Source organism: Oncorhynchus mykiss, chromosome 3 (assembly GCF_013265735.2).
Source record: "Oncorhynchus mykiss isolate Arlee chromosome 3, USDA_OmykA_1.1, whole genome shotgun sequence".
Classification (NCBI taxonomy): Eukaryota; Metazoa; Chordata; class Actinopteri; order Salmoniformes; family Salmonidae; genus Oncorhynchus; species Oncorhynchus mykiss.
Window position 1 is genome coordinate 18,032,416 of NC_048567.1, and position 16,996 is coordinate 18,049,411.

Here is a 16,996-nt window from a genome sequence, read left to right on the forward strand (position 1 = left end):
AATGGCAAAATCATTTTCGCTGTCTACGTTTAATTATACTACAATGACGGCAACGCCGAAACACTATTGACTCTGCAACACAGTATCAGAGATTGTGAAATATACAAATTACTTATTCAACATTTGTAACAGTCACACGAAAAAGTATTGCCTACTGCCTTTGAAATGCAATGAAAACAAAATTGTGGCGGACACCATTTAAAAAAAATAAAACAATGATTTGTGATAGTTGGTTGACATTTCTCGAGGGATAAGCACGTTAAAATTCAAGAGAACATTCTAATGAGATTGATCACTCAATATGAAAATTGACTGTTAAATGTTACCTTTCAGGTATTTTATATGTCTCTAATGTCTACTTATCTAATGTCTTAATGTCTAATATATTTTTTTGTTAAGTGTCAGACCCCAGGTAGACTAGCTGTCGTCATGGGGTCAGCTAATGTGGATCCTAATAAAATCAACATACTGACATACTGTGCCTCAATGCATCATAGATGGAGGGAATAACACCAAGAGCAGGCTGTATATGCTGCACATCCTCAAACTAAAGTATGAACAGTTTGTTCAAAAATTAAACTACTTTCTGTTACGTGTATCAGCACTAGTAAGGGTGGGTACCACTTTGTGTGACTATGCCACCTAGGGAAAAACTTACAAGAAAATAGTTAAGGGCAGTTCTGTTGTTTTTTGAAAATAAATCAGACAATGATGAACCATTATCTAATAAAGAATACACTTGCTCAAATGGACTGCTACACACATTCATAAACTACCCCCTAAAGGAAATTGATTTTTATTACGGTACCAATAGTATTTTCCATATTGTCACTTAAAACTTAAACCAGAAAAAACTATGGACAATAAATATGCTACATTGTGTAAAATAACCATTTCTATAGAACAATATTAGGAAATGGAACAGAATGATTGATGACACATTTATTACACATTCTTGGACACAATGTTTTAAGTGACAAAAAAACACAATAACAAATTAAAATCCTGGAAAATAACACCCCCAAAATAAATCCTCTGATAAACAAAACAAGTGACAATAATATAGGCCTAGAAAACAATTAAAACTGGTCCAGCTTGTTTTCTTATTACTGCATTGAGCCAACAGTAGCAACCCATTTTCATTGGTAAAGCAGTCAAACCAAAAATATTTGTCTAAAACCGCTCAAACATGACTCAGCTTAAATAGCACATCATTCTTACAAGCATACAATGCTTTGTCATTACATTAAATTGTATCTAGGTTAACATGGCACCTAAATCATCTGTTTAAAAACACAGATCAGCAAGAGACACTATGCTGGCTGATTCTTGTATTTGATAGGCTTATGGCTGATAATGCACAGCGGAATGTACTGTTGTCCATTTGCATGGCATCCTATGTATACCGAGGGTTATAGCTACAGCAAATGAGCCATTTCAATATGTAGCTTTGAGAAGCATAATAACCAACTTATGCTTCATCATAGTAACCATACCCCGATGTATTATTGGACCACTACATTTAAAGTTATAGGACATACGTACTCTCTCATTGTCGTTTTGTACCACTACAGTTGAAGTGGAAAGACACATAAGCGGCAATATAATCAATTTAAAATTACATACTTTAACATTCTCAGATCAGCAGGTGCCACTCTGACTGCAGGTAAGGTAAGTGTGATCCTGTAATGATTATGTACACTATACACCAGGGTTGGGCTCAATTTAATTTCAATTCAGGAAGTAAACTGAAATTCCTATTCCAATTAAACAGTTCTCAATGCTTTTCAATGAGAATACAATTGTGAATTGGATTTTACTTCCTGAATTGAATTTATATGGAATTGGCTCCAATCCTGCTACTAAACACTGCGGTAAGGCAGCATAATTTGACTTGGGGCTAGTGCTACAGAACAGCCAATAATCAAAGGATAAATAATATAGGAGAAAGATTGTGTGAGAGAGAGCAACAGTTCACAATCCCATCCAGAGACACACTAAAACAAAGAAATTGTCATAGGGGACAAGTGCCATTTAAAATCCCCAATGCCCCATGAGACTTTGGTTCGTTTAAATGCCCAGTTCAGTCAAAAACTATATTTTCCCATGATTAATATATATTTCCAGGTTGGAATAACACTGTGAAATAATAATGCTCTTCTCGTGTTAGAAAAGACCGCCTGAAATTTCAGCCTTTTTTGGTGGGATGGAGTTTTGACCTGCCTGGTGACATCACCCGACGGTAAAAATGAGTTAATAAATGAATAAGAAAGATTTCCAAACCTCTCTGCCAATAACAGCTAGTTCAGTTTACCCCTCCCCTAAAACCATTCCCAGACAATTATTTTATTTTCGACCATTTTAATTGAAAACAATAACAGTAAGTTACTTAGCGGTTACCCAGAAATGATTTGATATTGATATAAAAATGGCTGCATTTGGACCTTTAAATCCACGCTTCATTATTAGCCTAGGTCTGGGCCTCGCAGTCTACTGGTCAAAGACAGATCCTACTCACTATAGTATATAGTTTGATGCTCTCTCACACCTTTTAGTTGTCAGAAACTAATGAGGATTCGTCTTTCCAGCTGTTTCATGAAGCTTTCCATCCCTGGGAAGACTAGACAGCCAGACAGACAAACATTCCTCTCGTCACATCTCCGAGGAATCCTCATGTGAAACCCTTTGAGGGTCTGTCTGTGCACTCAGAAGTGCAGTGATTGAGAATATTATGGCCAGTTACAATGGCATTAATGGTGGTGGGACACCATAACTAAAGTTCCCTATTGAAACAGTTCGGCCCATTCTCTCCCCAACTATTGGCCAGCTAGAACATTCTCTAGCTGACTGTTGGCCAGCTAGAAAATTCTCTCCCCAATCACTGGCCATCTAGCACGTTCTCTTCCTGCCTATTGGCCAGCTAGCATATTCTCTCCATGACTATTGGTGAGCTAGTTTTGGGATCATGGCTTGGGCTGGGCCGTCAGACAGCTGACATATTGGGTGCCAGTGGCTATCACACTAAGACACCACGTTCAGATCGACTCTTCAGGGGCAATGACACAAACAATATGGCAACCAACAGAGAAAATATGACATGATGTAGCTAGAAGGTGACAAATCAACAAAAACAACAACAAAAAGGGCAAGATTTTTGAAAAAGTAGTTCCCGTGTCAAGGTTGCTATGGAAACAGCAGCAGTGCCAGTGTCCGTTCATATGCATTCCGTGCAGAAGGGTAACTGTGTTACCGTAGTGGGTTATTGTATCATAAAATCAGACAGTTTTCAGCGTATACAGTCAGTCTATGGACAAGGTTAGGGATCTTCCCCAGCCCCAGCCCAAATAATGTGCTTAGTGGTGTGGACAGCAGCAGACCAGTGCAGAGCGAGTCCCTGTATGCTTCACAGCCCTACATCATACACCTGGCCTTTCTCTCACCCCATCCTCCTCCTCCTCTTCCTCATGCCGTTGGATCAGTAATCAGTACAGGCTCCAGGCCCGCTGATGCTGAGGGAACGATGATGAAGAAGAGTGGGATGAAGAGGAAGAGGAGCAGTCTGTGGGGCGTAGCTGCTTTCCACACGCACACATTCAGTCCATCTTCTCCTTCTGGACCAGCTTGGGCGAGTCTACAAACTCCCGACCGTTGAAGAGGATGACGCCGGCTGTCACGAAGCTAGCTGTGCCCCAGAACAGCACATACGCCAGGGTCTCCGTCCACGTGTCACCTGAGGGGGGAGGGGGGGACACTGAGGGTCACTACGGGTAATAACTAAGTACCGAAAAAGTTCCCATTGATAGCACATACTTTCCTAGTCAGTACAAGTAGAAACAGTATTGTAAAATTAAGTACTGCAAAATGTGTTTATGGACCAAATCTTAACTTGAGATCAGTGCAGGTGTAACTAGAATTTTCAAATAAATTCCATGCCCCTATTAGGATTCAATGCAGACTTGACAAGGGAGTCCACTGCTGTCTTACCAGCCATGAGGAGGCAGATGATACACATGGAGAATGCCACAACCATGATAATGGGCAACTAGAGGGGGAGAGGGGAAACAGGAGTTAAATAAGATAACGGAATCTCAATCTACCGCTTGTGACTGAAACCAACACATATTGTAGCCTATCAGTAAACATAGCACTGATCAAGCCTAGCCAATCAGATCTCACCGTGAGGAACTTCCAGTCTTTGGTCTCGTGAAGGGGTGTGGTCATGTCTGCCTCATCAATGGCATAGTTACCCAGGAACAGATCAATAGAGTCCTGATGATCAGGAGAGATGTCTCAATTATCAGTTATCACACACACACACACACGTCAAGGATTTACAAAACATGACTAATAACTGGCGCACACGCACACTAGACACACCTGTCTGAAGCCGTCTGAGAAGTTGTTCTTGTAGTATCTGATCATGGAGTTCCAGCCGTCCATCACCAGCCCCCATTGTGTCCTCTTCCCTGTTCTGAGACATGAGCAACGCTTCAGTCATCCCTGTCATAATCATCTCTCACACATACTACTCTTACTCAGAGTTGTCTTCCTGGTTATCACAAAAATCACAAGCAGAACATCCCTGTTCTTAGGGCACCAACATCCAGTACGATGTTTTGATGTAGTTCATAGCCAATAATGCATGGCCAACTTCATGGGTGTGACTGACAGTGGGATGGTACCGTGCCAGAAGAAACACAACTAGTTCTCTGTCATTGTATAATGCACAAGTTCTATTGGAATCCATAATATCCTCCTAAAGCCAGGTGAACTCAGTGACTTCCTGATGGAATGGAGTACGTTTCTATGAAGAGAGCTAGTCCTGTGCCTTAGTTTGCTAATCACCAGAATAGCAAGAAACACGTGAGCCCTTCTGTCTCACCTTGTGAAGTCTGTCTTCAAGGCCCCTGTGCCAGCATACTGCTTGGCACACGCATTGGCATTGTCTGCCCACGCTGCAGCGAGCAAGGGTGAGAGAGGGAGAGGAAGAAAGAGAAAAAAAAACAGATTTAGTCAGTGGAAAAAGGGGAGGATTTCAATCATGTTAAACCAAAGTGTTGGAATAATCTCATAAGGAAGACAATGCTGTGCTCGTGCTGGCAGAAGGGTAAGGAAAGTGTGTAGATTTCAGCTGAGGATCACCATTTTTGTAGATCTTCTCGAAGTCGGCCTGATCTTCAATCCTCTGGCCCATGTGGAGAACTCCCAGTCGCTGCAGATAAACAAAGATGTGTGGTGAGATACTGCAGTGGCCTGACTACAGGGGGCAAGGCGGAACCAAGATGGTTGCCATCAGATTCAGCACTGTTGTTTACCGAAAGACCTTGATGCAACTTCAACTTCGTCACCCTGTGGGTCAACTAGCAGCCTTACTACACTATTAATAGATGTTTCAATGACAGTTTAACCCACAGTGCTAAAACAGTTTTATAAAAAACACAATGGTACCTGAAGTATTTATTGTACCTGGGTGAGATGAGACCTGACCTTTTCACAGCCCACATAGGGTCAGATAACTAAACAGCCCACAGTCAAAGTCCACAGAGACAGCAGCTTTAGTCAGAGGCCTTCAACATAGAGTTTGGGTTTTCCCCCGTCTCTGTTATGTCCGTTTGTTGCTCATTTGCAAATATGGGTCAAGTGAGTCAAGGTAATGTAAGTTGTGAAACGCATGACTTTGTCAAGTCAAAAGGTCTATGTTACGTCAAAATGGACAAGCTCCTCATAAAATGTAGTTTCCTTTAAGATTTTTACCATTGTTTTTACAGAATGTAAAAGGGGAGGCTAGGTCTACACCTTTATTGAACAGTAAAACCAAAATTCCTGAGGTAGAACACGGAGGAACATGACATTACTCATTATGTCAAAGACACAGAGAGAGTGAGTCTAGATGTGGTGAAAGTGTATAGATCAGGAATGTGAAACTTATTCCATGGACAGCCTAGTGTCTGCTGGTTTTTGGTTTTTCCTTTCAATTAAGACCTAGACAACCAGGTGAGGGGAGTTCATTACTAATCAGTGACCTAAATTCATCAATCAAGTACAAGGGATTAGAGAACCTGCTGCCACTTGGCCCTCCGTGGAATGAGTTTGACACCTGTGGTTAAAATGGATGTGGTAGAAGTGTCTAGAACTAGTGGGAGTGTCTATATATTGGACATGTCTGGTTGGTGGTTCCCACCTCCAGCTGTGACTGCAGTGAGCGTCGTGCCAGCAGACTCTGGATGACGTTGGTACGGTCCAGACAGTCCATGCAGTTACTGCGGAACATCCCTTCCTGTTGCACCAGAACGTTCCCATCCACATCAACCAGGAAGTACCTGACCAACCAATCAAACAATTTGATTTTACAATAACATTTGTCCCAAAACAAATCAGCAAACCAGACGGAGATGAACAAAGTACAAAAACTCATCTCACCGGCCATGCAGACTAAATACTTACCCATACTCATCCTGCATCTCTGTCACCATATCGACTAAGATCTGCAGGCGATGCCACCTCATCCGACTGCATTCCTTGTGGAAGTCAAACGCTATGTATCTAGAGGAGCACGATACAGGGAGAAAGGTATGTAAAATCCAAGTAAATCATTTTCTGTAAGGGGTTATTTGGAGTTCCATGACTTTAGACAGAATGTTCACCCCTAAAATAAATACATGAATGACGTTAGAAGACGGGCATAGTGGGATCAGAATGAATGATGGGGAAAAGCTATAGTCCTTACTTGACCATGCCGTTGCCCAAACTGGACACCATTTTGTCAAAGGCCTGTTCCAATTGTTTCTCTGAGCCTTTCTGGTCAATCAGATTTAAAATCACTTGCTTTCCATAAATGATGATCTGCGAGTCAAAATGCCTTTGGAAGCCATCCAGCTGTGAAAGCAGGACAATAAAGGTAAGAAAGACTTGACTCAGTAAAGTAATACTCAATATCACATACCTCTACTGTATTTAAATGACTACTACTACTGTACATTAAAATGTTTTTACATTTGAACATTGAATATGAAAAATGATATGAATATTTTAACAGGTAGCGTACATGGTTGATGGTTTTACTGATCTGAGGTTTTGGTTTGTACTTGAGGTTGGGTCTTTGGGACCAGTAGAAGGGGATGGAGCCCCGGGTCTGTACGAATGAGGCCTTGCCCCCGCTGTACTGGACAATCTGCTCTGTCTCCACAAAGTTAGCTGCATGACCCTCTGAGTCAATGCCTGATGGACCAAATAGACATTATGTAATGATCCGTCTGAGTGAGGAGTGTTTGACAGTAAAAATATAAAGAAGTGGACAGGCCAATATTATCTGCAAAGGGCTGGAGTGTGTGCAGGGTTTTGTTCCAAACCAGCTGTAAAAAAACCTGATTCCACTAAATCAAAATATTGGTTGAAGACCCAGTTAGCATATAACGTTCTGAGAACCATATGTTTCTTAGAGCTTGGTGAGAGCGTGGATGTCCTATGGTTATTTAGCAAACAATCTTCCCACAACTATCTGGGAATGGTGCAGGATAGTTCATTGCTTTGGAACATTCTCAGCACATTTAAGATATATATATATAATAATGTTATTTACTTTGTATTTCATTACCTTAACAGAACATTTACTAAAAGTTCAAACATGGTTACATTGACTTTCAATGTTTGTAATGTTCTAGGAATGTTCTCCAAGTGGTTTGACATTGGGAATAATTCTAAACTCAAATGAACAATTTTGCATTTGTTAGAAAAATATATGGCATGCTAGCTCCATCCTGGTGGCACAGTGGACTAATTCCATGGATCGAGAACAGAAGAGCATAGGTTTGAATCTCACTGACGCCATGCCACAATAAAAAATAGAAAAAAGTTTGAATGATTAATGCCTAAGCATATGAATTTCCATGTGTCACATCTGTGCAGTTAACCCAAACTAAGATAGCAGTGTTAAAAGCCCTATTGAAATATTTGCTCAGAACGTTAATAAAACCGAACAAGAAAACTTTCAGCGAACCATAGTAAAACGTTCAGAACATCCCTGCAAACAAATATTTTTACTTTGACAGCTTTGCACAACCATGTCATTCTCTCAACCAGCTTCATCACCTGGAAAGCACTTCAAATAACAGGTGTGCCTTGTTGAAAGTTAATTTGCGGAATTTCTTTCCTTCTTAAAGAGCCAATCGGTTGTGTTGTGACAATGTAGGGGTGGTAGACAGAAGACAGCCCTATTTGGTAAAAGACCAAGTCCATATTATGGCAAGAACAGCTCAGTTAAGCAAAGAGAAACGACAGTCCATCATTACTTTAAGATATGAAGGGCAGTCAATACGGAAAATTGCTATGATGAAACTGGCGCTCATAAGGACCGCCACAGGTAAAGGAAGACCCAGAGTTACCTCTGCTGCAGAGGATAAATTCATTACAGTTAACAGCCTCAGAAATTGCAGCCCAAATGCTTCACAGAGTTCAAGTAACAGACATCTCAACATAAACTGTTCAGAGGACACCGGGTGAATCAGGCCTTCATGGTCAAATTACTACAAAGAAACCACTACTAAAAGACGTCAATAAGAAGGAGACATGCTTGAGCCAAGAAACACTAGCAATGGACATTAGACCGGTGGAAATCTGTCCTTTGGTCTGATGAGTCCAAATTTGAGATTTTTGGTTCCAACCGGTGTCTTTGTGAGACGCAGAGCAGGATGATCTCCGCATGCGTGGTTCCCACCATGAAGCATGGAGGTGTGATGGTGCTTTGCTGGTGACACGGTCTGCGATTTAATTAGTATTCAAGGCACACTTAACCAGCATGGCTACCACAGCATTCTGCAGCGATACGCCATCCCATCTGGTTTGCGCTTAGTGGGACTATCATTTGTTTTTCAACAGGACAATGACCCAACACACACCTCCAGGCTGTGTAAGGGCTATTCGACCAAGAAGGAGAGTGATGGAGTGCTGCATCAGATGACCTGGCCTCCACAATCACCCGACCTCAACCCAATTGAGATGAGTTGGACCGCAGAGTGAAGGAAAAGTACCCAACAAGTGCTCAGCATATGTGGGAACTCCTTCAAGACTGTTGGAAAAGCATTCCTCATGAAGCTGGTTGAGAGAATGCCAAGAGCGTGCAAAGTTGTCATCAAGGCAAAGTGTGGCTACTTTGAAGAATCTAAAATATATTTTGAATTTGTTTAACACTTTTTTGGTTACTACATGACTCCATGTGTGTTATTTCATAGTTTTGATGTCTTCACTATTATTCTACAATAAGGAAAACCCCTTGAAAGAGTAGACGTGTCCAAACTTTTGACTGGTACTGTATGTATTACTGTTTGGCTGGAACAAAACCCCCTGCACCCACACCGGTCCACTGTGGAAAAGATTGTCCATCATCCCTGCTCTAGTCAGAAAGCTCCAGTTAGACGTGCTGGTGGATGTGGAGTCAGTCACCTCTAACGTAGTAACGTACTCCAGCCCTGAAGCAGCTCCGCCTGGAGATGATGTTCCAGTCAAAGATCTTCCCATTGATGCAGCAGGACTTCATAATGATGACTGGACAACACATGGTTAGGGATAACACGGTCTTAACCTTTATAAAGCCTAACTTTACCTCCTGAATTCAACCTTTCTCTGCCTCCTTTTCAGAAAATGTTTTGGGCCTGCTGTGATGCTTAGAAATGTGGGCTCCATCACAATATGTCAATGGATCCACATTCCGTTCATTGTCTGTGAATACAATATCCCTAATTTCCCAATTATAATGCGACGTATATGAATCTCTAGCTCCCCCTTGTGGCTAAAGGAGAAAACCGCACGTTATCTTCTATTGATATTCATGGTCTGTCAAACAGTTGAAGTTTTTCTCAGGGAAAAGAATGACAAGACTAATCCAGAGTAATGGGCTTTACATCCAGTCACTCAGACCGCCAAACCCCATGCAAAATATGAACGTAAAAATGACCATGTGATCTAGTGTGCTCCCATCACAGAGGGTAGATTTCCAACCAATGACAGATTACAGGGTTTAAACTGCAATGCTGTTTAACAGTTCATTCACTCTAAACAACCGCCCCGTGAATGACATCTCATATGGGTAATATCTGTTGTCTTACAGGAAGTGGTAATGAGGTCTTCCTGTTTATGAGAATTGAAAAGGAGGGAAAAGTCTTCATCTGGAGTTTGTAACAAAGAAAAAAAAACTGAAAGGATACAGCCGTGGACAACTGGGAAAGCAAACCTGTGCAGCTGTCAAGAGAAGAACACAGACAATGCAGTTTAGAAAGATCATAAGATCTGTACTGGATATTCATTTTATATTTACCACAAGTGGTTTTAACATGTGTCAGCTCTGTCCTTACCTCTGGCTGTGGCAGGAATTCTCTCAACAGGTGACCATTCCACACAAACCGCTGATCTGCCTAAAATGAGGGCAAGAAAACAACACATCTGTATCATACCATTCAACTTGTTTCCACATGCCCTGCATAGGAAATGTCTGCATCTGGACAGGACACAAGTAAACACATTACTCGTGTTTTCATGACTGTATCTCCAAATGGAAACATGTTTTTACATTATTTTCCTCCCTCATACAGTTGAAGTCAGAAGTTTACATAAACTTAGGTTGGAGTCATTAAAACTCGTTTTTTTTCAACCACTCCATGAATTTCTTGTTAACAAACTAAAGTTTTGGCAAGTCAGGTAGGACATCTACTTTGTATACAATTATTGGAAAAATGCACAGACTGATTATTTCACTGTATCACAATTCCAGTGGGTCAGAAGTTTACATACACTGAGTTGACTGTGCCTTTAAATAGCTTGGAGAATTCCAGAAAGTGATGTCATGGCTTTAGAAGCTTCTGATAGGCTAATTGACATCATTTGAGTCAGTTGGAGGTGTACCTGTGGATGTATTTCAAGGCCTACCTTCAAACGCAGTGCCTTTGTTTGACATCATGGGAAAATCAAAAGAAATCAGCCAAGACCTCAGAAATAAAACAATTGTAGACCTCGACAAGTCTGGTTCATCCTTGGGAGCAATATCCAAACGCCTGAAGGTACCACGTTCATCTGTACCAACAATAGTACGCAAGTATAAACACCATGGGACCACGCAGCCGTCATACTGCTCAGGAAGGAGACGCGTTCTGTCTCCTAGAGATGAACGTACTTTGGTGCGAAAAGTGCAAATCAATCCCAGAACAACAACAAAGGACCTTGTGAAGATGCTGGAGGAAACGGGTACAAAAGTACCTATATCCACAGTAAAACGAGTCCTATAGACATAACCCGAATCACCGCTCAGCAAGGAAGAAGCCACTGCTCCAAAACCGCCATAAAAAAGCCAGACTACGGTTTGCAACTGCACATGGGGACAAAGATTGTACTTTTTGGAGAAATGTCCTCTGGACTGATGAAACAAATTATAACTGTTTGGCCATAATGACCATCATTATGTCTGGAGGAAAATAGGGGGAGGCTTGCAAGCCGAAGAACACCATCCCAACCGCGAAGCACGGGGGTGGCAGCATCATGTTGTGGGGGTGCATTGTTGCAGGAGGGACTGGTGCACTTCACAAAATAGATGGCATCATGAGGTAGGAAAATTATGTGGATACTGGAAGCAACATCTCAAGACATCAGTCGAAGTTAAAACTTGGTCAGAAATGGGTCTTCCAAATGGACAATGACCCCAAGCATAGTTGCAAAGTTGTGACAAAATGGCTTAAGGACAACAAAGTCAAGGTATTAGAGTGGCCATCACAAAGTCCTGACCTCAATCCCATATAAAATTTGTGGGCACAACTTAAAAAGCGTGTGTGAACAAGGAGGCCTACAAACCTGACTCAGTTACACCAGCTCTGTCAGGAGGAATGGGACGAAATTCACCCAACTGATTGTGGGAAGCTTGTGGAAGGCTACTCGAAACGTTTGACCCAAGTTAAACAATTTAAAGGCAATGCTATCAAACACTAATTGAGTGTATGTAAACTTCTGACCCACTGGGAATGTGATGAAAGAAAGAAAATCTGAAATAAATCACTCTTACTATTCTGACATTTCACATTCTTAAAATAAAGTGGTGGTCTTAACTGACCTAAGACAGAGAATTGTTACTTGGATTAAATGCCAGGAATTGTGAAAAACTGAGTTTAAAATGTATTTGGGTAAGGTGTATGTAAACTTCCAACTTCAACTGTATATATATACACACAGACACACACACAGTGGGGCAAAAAAGTATTTAGTCAGCCACCAATTGTGCAAGTTCTCCCACTTAAAAAATGAGAGAGGCCTGTAATTTTCATCATAGGTACACTTCAACTATGACAGACAAATGAGAAAAAAAATCCAGAAAATCACATTGTAGGATTTGTTATGAATTTATTTGCAAATGATGTTGGAAAATAAGTATTTGGTCAATAACAAAAGTTGATCTCAATACTTTGTTATATACCCTTTGTTGGCAATGACAGAGGTCAAACGTTTTCTGTAAGTCTTCACAAGGTTTTCACACACTGTTGCTGCTATTTTGGCCCATTCCTCCATGCAGATCTCCTCTAGAGCAGTGATGTTTTGGGGCTGTTGCTGGGCAACACGGACTTTCAACTCCCTCCAAAGATTTTCTATGGGGTTGAGATCTGGAGACTGGCTAGGCCACTCCAGGACCTTGAAATGCTTCTTACGAAGCCACTCCTTCGTTGCCCGGGCAGTGTGTTTGGGATCATTGTCATGCTAAAAGACCCAGCCACGTTTCATCTTCAATGCCCTTGCTGATGGTAGGCTTTGTTACTTTGGTCCCAGCTCTCTGCAGGTCATTCACTAGGTCCCCCCCGTGATTTTTGCTCACCGTTCTTGTGATCATTTGACCCCACTGGATGAGATCTTGCGTGGAGCCCCAGATCGAGGGAGATTATCAGTGGTCTTGTATGTCTTCCATTTCCTAATAATTGCTCCCACAGTTGATTTCTTCAAACCAAGCTGCTTACCTATTGCAGATTCAGTCTTCCCAGCCTGGTGCAGGTCTACAATTTTGTTTCTGGTGTCCTTTGACAGCTCTTTGGTCTTGGCCATAGTGGAGTTTGGAGTGTGACTGTTTGAGGTTGTGGACAGGTGTCTTTTATACTGATAACAAGTTCAAACAGGTGCCATTAATACAGGTAACGAGTGGAGGACAGAGGAGCCTCTTAAAGAAGAAGTTACAGGTCTGTGCGAGCCAGAAATCTTACTAGTTGTGGGTGAACAAATACTTATTTTCCACCATAATTTGCAAATAAATTCATAAAAATCCTACAATGTGATTTTCTGGATTTTTTTCTTAATTTTGTCTGTCATAGTTGAAGTGTACCTATGATAAATTACAGGCCTCTCTCATCGTTTTAAGTGGGAGAACTTGCACAATTGGTGGCTGACTAAATACTGTTTTGCCCCACTGTATATCCATCCCCTCATTCTCTCACCCTTTCCAGCAGGCTCATCTCCTGGAACTCAGGACTGGTGTTGGCAAGCCTCTGCAGAGTGTGGGTCAGGTCGTAGTCTGTAGCAAAGTAGAAGCCGTCTGTGAGCAGAACACTGTTGATCATGGACAGGAAGGCTTTGTTGTCCTGCATCTGATGGGGTCAGAGGTTAAAGATGGGTCAATAGGCAGGTTGAACAAGGAAAGCACAGAGGTCAAAGGTGAGAGGTCAGGAGGCAGGTTGAAGAAGGAAAGCAAAACAGAAGAAGGAAAGCAAAACAGAAGGTAGGTGGAACGGTGGTTAGAAAGTATCAGATGACCACTATATTTCTAAAATAATATATACAAGGAATCTAAACTGAAATACTATAAATAACATTTCCTCCAACAGTAATTCAACTTGAATCCAACATAGAGATGCCCACTAATAGAGAAACACTTGTCTAGACTTGGGGACAGAACAGAGTGTTCTTGTAACAGCTACATGATGATGATACAGTCTGAAAGCAGTACTTGTTCTGTCTGTGAGAAGGGGTCTCGTTCTCTGACTGATAGACAGCTTTGCCCTTCACATACACTCGACTGTCTACAGACACACTGTCTGTCGTTGACCGGCTCCATAGCCAATTCAACACAGGGCATCTATGTCAGCACAGATGCCTAGCATTCTCTGTCCAATATGCTGCTTTCCTATTGGTCACATACAGTAGTGAAGGAAAGTGACTTCTGCAGCTAGCAAATAACCCAGAGTATCAGGCTAGGGTTTTTGATCGGTCAACATCCACATCAAAACAACCCACTGTCATTAACAAGGAATCATTGTGAAACACGGCAGGGTAGCCTAGTGGACTAGTAACCGGAAGGTTGCAAGTTCAAACCCCCAAGTCCAAGCCCCTGAACAGGCAGTTGACCCAAGCCCCTGAACAGGCAGTTGACCCACTATTCCTAGGCCGTCATTGAAAATAAGAATTTGTTCTTAACTGACTTGCCTAGTTAAATAAAGGTAAAATAAAACTATTCTTGGCCTGAAACATCCACAGTCATGTTGAGCTTGGGTGCTTGTGGGCTGGCACTGGGGCCCCAACCTTCCTACCTGGTTGTCTGTCAGGTGCAGCACAGTCTTCTTGTAAGAGATAACGTCAAAGTCCATAGCCTTCCACACGGCATGGCCCAACAGGTCACCCACCTTCTTCTTCTTTGTGATAACGATGAGGTACGTGCCTGTGGAGGGTAGGCAGAGGAGCACAGGTGTCACTAAAGTAAACACTCACCCTGTTGAGAACATTTGTGTGTAATGCACAGGTAAAGTCTTCTCAATGGATAATTTTACTGGAGAGTCTGAACTGACTCACGTTGAAAGAGTGCAAGATTGAACCTACCTGCCACCAGACGGATAGTTCCCATGATCCCACATATTGGCCTGGTGACCGCATGGGGAGGAATGTCCTTCCTCACTAGAGGGACAGAGACAAATAATCATTTTTTAATTAAAAAACAACATTTTAGTAATTTAGCAGACATGCTTATCCAGAGCGACTTATGAGGGCATACATTTTCATTTATTTTTTTTTGTACTGGTCTCCCATGGGGATCAAACCTACAACTCTGCTGTTGCAAGTACAGTGATCTACCAACTGAGCCACATCATTTTTTCATTGCCTTTATGATCACAAACCACCATTTGCTCATCTTTTCAGTTCGCTGCCGCTAGCGACTGGAACGAGCTGCAACAAACACTCAAACTGGACAGTTATCTAAATCTCTTCATTCAAAGACTCAATCATGGACACTTACTGACAGTTGTGGCTGCTTTGCATGGTATATTGTTTTCTCTACCTTCTTGCCCTTTGTGCGGTTGTCTGTGCCCAACAATGTTTGTACCCTGCTTTGTGCTGCTACCATGTTGTGTTGCTACCATGCTGTGTGTCATCTTAGGTCTCTCTTTATGTAGTGTTGACTCTCTCGCCGTGATGTGTGTTTTGGCTTATATTTTTATTAAATGTCATTTTAATCTCCTCCCCACAGGAGGCCTTTTGGTAGGCCACCATTGTAAATAAGAATTTGTTCTTACCTGACATGCCTAGTTAAATAAAATATAATGTGGACTTTGGTCATCATGTCATGATGAACGCGCACAAACACAGCCTACTCAACATACCGGTGAGGATCATTTCTGTGGACACCCTGTCAATGGACAATACATCATTTGAGCCGTCATCACATGCCTCAATGTAAAACTTCTCTGGGGTAGTGTGCCTATGGGGGGAGAGTGGACACAGAGGAGAGAGATACAAAATCAGTGACCTTGGTAGACGAACATCTGGCATGGTGAATCCCGCCTTATACAAAGGGAAACAAACCATTGGCTTGATTTGGCAAAGCTCAACATAGTGGCTAACGTCACCACAATCTAGCTCACGCATACTAGCTGGCTCAATGGGCTAACTAACGTTAACAGCTAAGCTAACTCTATTTTTTAGCTAGCTAGCTGCTTCATCAACAAGATCGATTGAATTCTACCACTCGATTAAATCGAAAGGCAGATGGCTAAATAAGTACTGTTACGGACAACACAACTACACATCATTGACATAACTGTAAACTATCTACAATACTGTAAACTGAAACAAATCCCACATACGAATGACTGCAGCCTGTAATTGCAGTTGAACGTTCGCTAAATAGTTTATAATCTGCTAGCTAGCTCTAGACGTACACCTACGGCAATTTTCTCTCAACAGAATATGGCAATTTTTTTCAGAAAAGTTGTACTAGCTAGCTTCTGAAAATAAAATACTGAAAACGATATATATTTTCAAGACTTACAGGTTGAATTTCTCGTAGGCGGTCGCCATCTTTAGAGGTCTGACATAGTGACGTGCCAATGAATGCGCACATTGTATATTATGGCTGGACCGGAATTCGCGTCCAGGGTCAGACATTTAGCGTCGTAGTTGCAAACTCTGATAAAGTACAGGCAGCTACTTATTATGTAGCACACACAAATACATTATTTGATCAAAGTTACAGTTTAGCAGTCGCACTATTACTCTACGAATCCTCATTTCATATCATGATAACTTTATAAGGGAACAATTCCTATACCGTTTTCAGCGGGCTAGTGGCGCAATGGATAACGCGTCTGACTACGGATCAGAAGATTCTAGGTTCGACTCCTGGCTAGCTCGTCCTTTTTTCTTCTCTGATCTTTTTATTCTACGAAGATTAAACCATTGGTTGTTTGCTGTCATGATGAAGGAATACTTTATTCTTTGTTTCGATGCTATCATGAGTTGTTTTAATTGAGTTCGACTCTTGGCTGACTCGGATCCTCTGATTCGGACCTTTTCCTCGCCAATGGGCTACTGCATATTTGATTAGGCACTGCCGCGAGTTTGTTGAAAAAACAGCGCTGTCCGGTCTAACGTTACTGCTCATATTACAGTTGATCAAACTTTTGTATTAATATGTTTTTGTGTCCCAATAGCCTTAAAATGACAATCAGCAGTTGTTATATCCATACATTAATGCTCTGTACCCCTTGATTAT

The 16,996-nt window shown here is 41.7% G+C and overlaps 1 protein-coding gene and 1 non-coding gene across 2 annotated transcripts; one reads left to right on the plus strand and one right to left on the minus strand.

Moving 5' to 3' along the window:
• Positions 1-927: 927 nt before the first annotated feature.
• LOC110511860 (phosphatidylinositol-3-phosphatase SAC1-B) lies at positions 928-16,426 on the minus strand. The gene is made up of 18 exons (XM_036970588.1): positions 16,274-16,426; positions 15,606-15,703; positions 14,827-14,901; positions 14,541-14,668; positions 13,452-13,601; positions 10,347-10,406; positions 10,200-10,233; positions 9,439-9,540; positions 7,046-7,218; positions 6,728-6,876; positions 6,445-6,543; positions 6,182-6,320; positions 5,143-5,212; positions 4,883-4,955; positions 4,378-4,471; positions 4,177-4,269; positions 3,985-4,042; positions 928-3,730 (listed from the first exon to the last, which is right to left on the minus strand). The coding sequence occupies exons 1-18, from the start codon at positions 16,387-16,389 to the stop codon at positions 3,594-3,596; spliced, it is 1,848 nt and encodes a 615-aa protein (XP_036826483.1). The 5' UTR covers positions 16,390-16,426; the 3' UTR covers positions 928-3,593.
• Positions 16,427-16,562: 136 nt separating this feature from the next.
• On the plus strand, positions 16,563-16,635 carry trnar-acg. Its single transcript has one exon. It is a non-coding gene; the product is annotated as a tRNA-Arg (tRNA).
• Positions 16,636-16,996: the final 361 nt, after the last annotated feature.

Bases quoted from the DNA above. Each gene is read 5' to 3' on its own strand.
- LOC110511860 (XM_036970588.1), bottom strand. From the start codon at position 16,389: ATGTCTGACCCTGGACGCGAATTCCGGTCCAGCCATAATATACAATGT. The intron at 10,234-10,346 runs GTAAGGACAGAG...TTCTCTTGACAG, and splicing joins AATTCCTGCCACAGCCAGAG to CTGCACAGGTTTGCTTTCCC. The intron at 9,541-10,199 runs GTATCCTTTCAG...TGTGTTGTCCAG, and splicing joins TTTCCCAGTTGTCCACGGCT to TCATCATTATGAAGTCCTGC.